At 34.7% G+C, this 5,249-nt stretch overlaps 1 protein-coding gene across 1 annotated transcript; it reads left to right on the top strand.

Moving 5' to 3' along the window:
* The first annotated feature begins 614 nt into the window (after nucleotides 1-614).
* Nucleotides 615-1,100, top strand: LOC145674081 (putative dipeptidase YkvY). The gene has a single exon (XM_081743902.1). It carries the CDS (start codon nucleotides 615-617, stop codon nucleotides 1,098-1,100), a length of 486 nt encoding a protein of 161 aa, XP_081600028.1.
* Nucleotides 1,101-5,249: the final 4,149 nt, after the last annotated feature.

Genomic DNA, 5,249 nt, shown 5'->3' with positions numbered 1-5,249 from the left:
GCCGGGTTCTCCTTTTTGTCCTTTAAGCAAAAAGATTATAAGTTGTATTACTAAGGTACAAATAGATGATTGGTTTAAGTGAAAGGGAATTTTTTCTAAAAAGAGTAGCTAGGTTATAGCAGCAGTTAGAGAGCTCTATAGAAGCATGTTTAATTGAAGATCCCATAGATCTTTATTATTTGACCGGTTTATCCCTCCCTAAAGGGTCTCATTTATTGACTCGCAAAAAACAGCTGCTGCTTGTAGATAATCGGTATTTTCAATCAGCTATTGAAAAAGCAGTCATATTGGTTGAAAGAGATCAACCTATTGCTTGGGAAAAATTCTTTACATATAGCTTGTTTTTTTTTTTTTTTTTAAAGTCTTTGATTCTGAAAAAGTGTCTTATGAACGGTATCTTGAGCTGCAGAAATACCATAAAGAGTTTATCCCTCATCCTAACCTGCTTAAAAATGGAAGAGCAGTTAAAGATGTGGTTAAAGTTAAGAAAATTACCATCAGCGCTCAACTTTTAAGGCAAGGCTTTTGTCATATTTGTTCTCTTTTAAAAATGGGGTTTACAGAAAAAAAAATGTCTAAAGAATTTGAGATTATCTGTCGGCAGCAATTGCGCAATGCCTCATTACCACAGCCAAAATGTTGCCTTACAACCAAAAGATGTCGTTTTAATAGATATTGGAGTAGTTGTCGATCATTATCACTCTGATATGACAAGAGTTGTCCTTTTTGAAGAGCCTCACCTGCAACTTTCTTATTTATATCAAGTTGTAAGACAAGCTCAAAAAGCAGCTTTAGATCTCTGTGCTCCAGGAATTACACTTGCAGAACTTGATTTAGCAGCGCGAAAAGTGTTTAAAAAGCATGAATTAGAACCATTTTTTGTGCATAGTTTAGGTCATGGAATTGGCTTGAAAACCCATGAAATTCCTTCAGTTTCTCACCAAGGAAAGGAAACACAAGTGGTTTTGCAAAAAAATATGGTTGTAACAATTGAACCAGGGTTGTATCTACCAGATATCGGGGGAGTTCGGTATGAGGATATGATTCTTATTACAGAAGAGGGATACCGCCTCTTTTATCCTATTGTCCCAGACGAATAATATCTATGAACATGATGAAGAATAAGCTTGGATTCCGTCAAAAAAGCATACTCGTCATATTTTTTTATTTGTGGTTTTCATTGCTTTTGCTCTTCCACTTATTACTAAATCAGTACAAAGAATCGTATTCAATATTTTACATGTAAGCACTTCTTATCTTGTGAATTTATTAGAGAAAGCACGAAATGAACAACAAATTTCCTCTTCTGCAAGATGCAGATGATATATTTTTTTTCATGTCTCTCTTTTTAATGATCAAGGTAAAGCCTTATACGATTCTTCTTTAAAGCAAGTGACTAAAAGAGAGGAGATAAATCCTTTAACTTATTCAGAGGTAAGAGATGCTTTGGTGCATAAAATATTGTTTTTTATAGGTTATAATAAACAAGAAGCAGAAAAGCTGGCGTATATTACGCTCCCTTTTCGTGTGAATAATCAAACATACATTTTGCGAACGGCTATTCCCTTTTCTCAAATGCATGAATTTACTCGTGAATTTGAAATGTGGTTTTTTGCTTTCTCCTTTCTAGCCATGTTATTTATTGCTGTGAATACTTGGTTGATTTTCCATCGAATTAAATACCCTATCCAACAGATTATTCGTGCGATCAAGTCTTATCAATTAGGAGTAGAAACCGTAATTAATCCCATTGTGCTGAGCGATTCTATCGATGAAAAAGATCAATTTTATCAATTAGCACAAACCTTAAATTCTCTTTCAGAGCACGTGCGCCTTCACATTAAACAAATTGTTGACGAGAGAAATGATAAAGAATCTATTTTAGATTCTCTAGGAGAGGGGGTTATTGAGGTAGATGCAGAGATGCATATTCGCTATATCAATTTTATGGCTAGTCAAATGCTAAGATTATCTAAAAAAGGAGTTTGGGAAATTTGTTTACCTTTGCTTTAGAAGAAACGCCAATGCTAAGCTACTCAATAGATGTAGACAACTGCTAGAAAGTTGTCAAAAAAGCATGCTTTACTAACTGATTCCATGATCGTTATCAATGGAAAGAAGAAATATATCGACCTGATCGCAGCTCCTAAAAATCATCGAAGTGGAGCGATTGTGGTTCTAAAAGAAAAGACCAGTCATTACAAAGTATTAGAAATGGGGAAAGACTTCGTAGCAAATACTTCTCATGAATTACTCACTCCCATTCCTATTATTACAGGTTTTGCGGAAAATTTGCATGATTTGCCAGATCTACCGCGAGATGTTGTTATAGAAATCGTTCGTAATTGTCAGCGTATGGATAGTTTCGTCAAAAATCTATTGACTCACTGATTTGGAAAATCTTCCTTCCTCTCGATTCACAAAATGTGATGTGGTACCAATCGTAGAACCTGTTGCCAAGTCGTATTGTCTCTTTATGAAAAGGCTCAGATTCACATTGAGAAACATGTGGAATCGCTTTTTGTAGCAGCTGATCCAGATATCTTAAAACTAGCAATTACTAATTTATTAGATAATGCTCTCCTCCTCCAGCTGAAATTTTGGTGCAAATTACACAAGCTTCAGAAGAGGTCTCTATTACCATCCAAGAAAAAGGAATTGGTATCCTAGCGGCAGATCTTGAACATATTTTTGAGAGATTTTACACTGTAGATGAAGCACACTTAAGGCGCCTAGGAGGAGCTGGCTTAGGACTTTCCATTGTAAAGATAATTATCGAAAACCATCACGGAGTTATTTCGGTGAAATCTGAGATGGGCGTAGGTACTACCTTCACTATTTTGTTACCTAAGCTAAAGCGGATGCTACCTATCTAAGACTTTTCTAAAACTGATTCTGGCTTGGTTTTCTTTTTTACAAATTGTCTTTTTTTTGATATAATTGTGCTCGACAGTATTTTTTGATGGTTTCGTACAAGGCTGTTTCTACTGGATATTGTTTAATCAAAGATTCTAATTCCTGTTCGTTGATTAGTTTTGCTTTTCCGCTTTCACACTTATTCTTTTCACCTGCAATGATTAAATAAGTAAAATATTCTCTAAACATTGCTTGTAAAACATGAAAATAAGCAGGGCTTACATAACAACACGCCCCATTTTTATAAATCATGAAAACATAGACAAGTGGTGGGATTCCTCTTTTTTTGTATAATATCGTATTGGTTAGTTCCTTGAATGATTTTATAATAGCTCTCGTGCAGTAGAGGATCTTCTGGCATAAGTTCACTCAAAGAGGGTTCGTTGAGTGTTTTTGCTTTAGCAAGTAAAGCGTCTAACAAGGTACACGCGGCTTGATTGTCAAGTAATATAGTTGGATAGATCAGACATAAGAGCCTAGCTGTAATAGCATAAAATGGATGGTTTTGGGTTCTTGATCTTGAATTAAAGGATATAAATTGAATTGTGACCCTTTGAGTGCTTGTTAAAAACGAAGAGATTTGTATTCTCCCCTACGTTTTACAAGTGTTTTAGGCGAATTTCCTTTTTTTTTTTGCGTGGTAAGAGATCTACGCCATTAAGATTTTTTGCTACTGGTAAAACTCTTCTACGTTATGTATGAATATTCCTCTTTCTTTTGTATTTTTTAATAAAGAGTTTGACAGGAAAGTAAAATTAGCAAATATAGCATAAATAAAGGGAAGTATATTCATGATTTTATACCATAGATAATAGGATTTTTTGTTCTGTAACAAATAACACTAGTTCCTCTTCTTCCCAATTTTTTTTGATTTTAGGTTTTCTGGCCACCAAGGAAACTTGCGGCATTGTTTAGGTCAAGCAGAATAAATCTGACAGTTCTTATCTTTTAGAAAAACACAATCATAACTACGATAATCCTCTAAAAGCGAGAGTCGCCCTGCCACTTTACGAGCGTAATTTTTATGCATTCTTCAAAACTCATTTGTAAAAATTGCGAAATTTCTTCCACTTCGCTATCAGTTACCCATACATATCCTGGAGAACCTGTGCAGCATTTACCACATCCTGTACAATGAAAACGCAGGCCTTCCTTTACCATTTTTCAGACATGTTTCACCTTAAAATAAGAGCGAGAAGTAGGTTGCCATTTGCTATAAAACCCTCGACCCAAAAATCCTTTTTACGTATTTCAATGAGTATCCAAGAGCCTGTTTTCTTTTCTATAATAGATACGCTATCTAAGATAACCGGTAAATCGCTTTGTCTAAGATCTGCAATACAATGACGGTGGGTATGCCCATGTAAATATAAATTAACCTGGGGAAACTTCTTAATGAGATCGAATAAAGCTTCTGAACGTTTAAGGCCTTTTTTAGGAGTTTCATTATAAAAGAGGGGAAAATGATTCAAAATTAATACACTGTGATCTTTAGGCATTTGTTTTAAAGTTTGTTTTAATCTGTCTTCTAGTTCTTTTGAAAAAAAAAAACATAACATGCAAGAAGAGGGGCAGCAATTCCGGTATCAAAAAATAGCAGACCATTTATTTCCTATCTCAACGATTGTTAGACCATCATCTCTTAAGTTACATATAGATTCAGAAAAATATGAAGGAAAAAAACGATAATAGTTCTTACGAGAAAGGCCCGCTTTTGTGTATTGATCGTGATTACCAGGAAGAAGGAATACTAAAACACCTTGCTCCTCTAATCTTTGAATAAACGCTTGTGCTATTAAAAATTCTTTTTCATCAGAGGTAGTGCTTAGATCTCCTGTAATCAATACCTTAGAAACCCCTAGCTGTTTAAAAAGTAAGGGAAGCGCTTGTATGTTTTCGTGGGGCGGCGGTAATTTCGTCACCGGTAATTTCGTCACCAAAATATTAGCATGTAGGTAATTTCGTCACCGAAATTTTTACACAGTAATTTCGTCAGTAGAAGAAAATAAAGTCAGCTTCAGCAAATGTTAAAAGCACAGGCAAAATGGGCCTATAATGGGTTTGTATATCATTATTTACAAATATTAGGATTTGCCAATATCAGAATTTTACGAAAATTTTCTGTGAATCTAAGGTCTTGGACCTTCCTCCATGTTGACTACATCAGGTCAAAAGAGGGCGTTGAAAGAATATTATGTTTCAACTATGAGTAAACATTGGTAAATAGTTATTGGATATCTGTTAAGAAAACAAATTTATATAAAGGAAGAAAAAGAACAAATATATCTGGAAGTTTCCTTTAAATAGCGTGGGCAGGTGTTCGACCAATCAGA

The sequence above is a fragment of the Thermobia domestica genome, chromosome 17, assembly GCF_964235325.1.
Source record: "Thermobia domestica chromosome 17, izTheDome1.hap1.1, whole genome shotgun sequence".
NCBI classification, from domain to species: Eukaryota; Metazoa; Arthropoda; class Insecta; order Zygentoma; family Lepismatidae; genus Thermobia; species Thermobia domestica.
The sequence above is the reverse complement of the archived record's forward strand: the minus strand, read 5'-3'. Positions and strand labels throughout refer to the sequence as shown.

What these genes read in the sequence shown, in the direction of transcription:
- LOC145674081 (XM_081743902.1), top strand. Translation starts at nt 615, where the DNA reads ATGCCTCATTACCACAGCCAAAATGTTGCCTTACAACCAAAAGATGTC.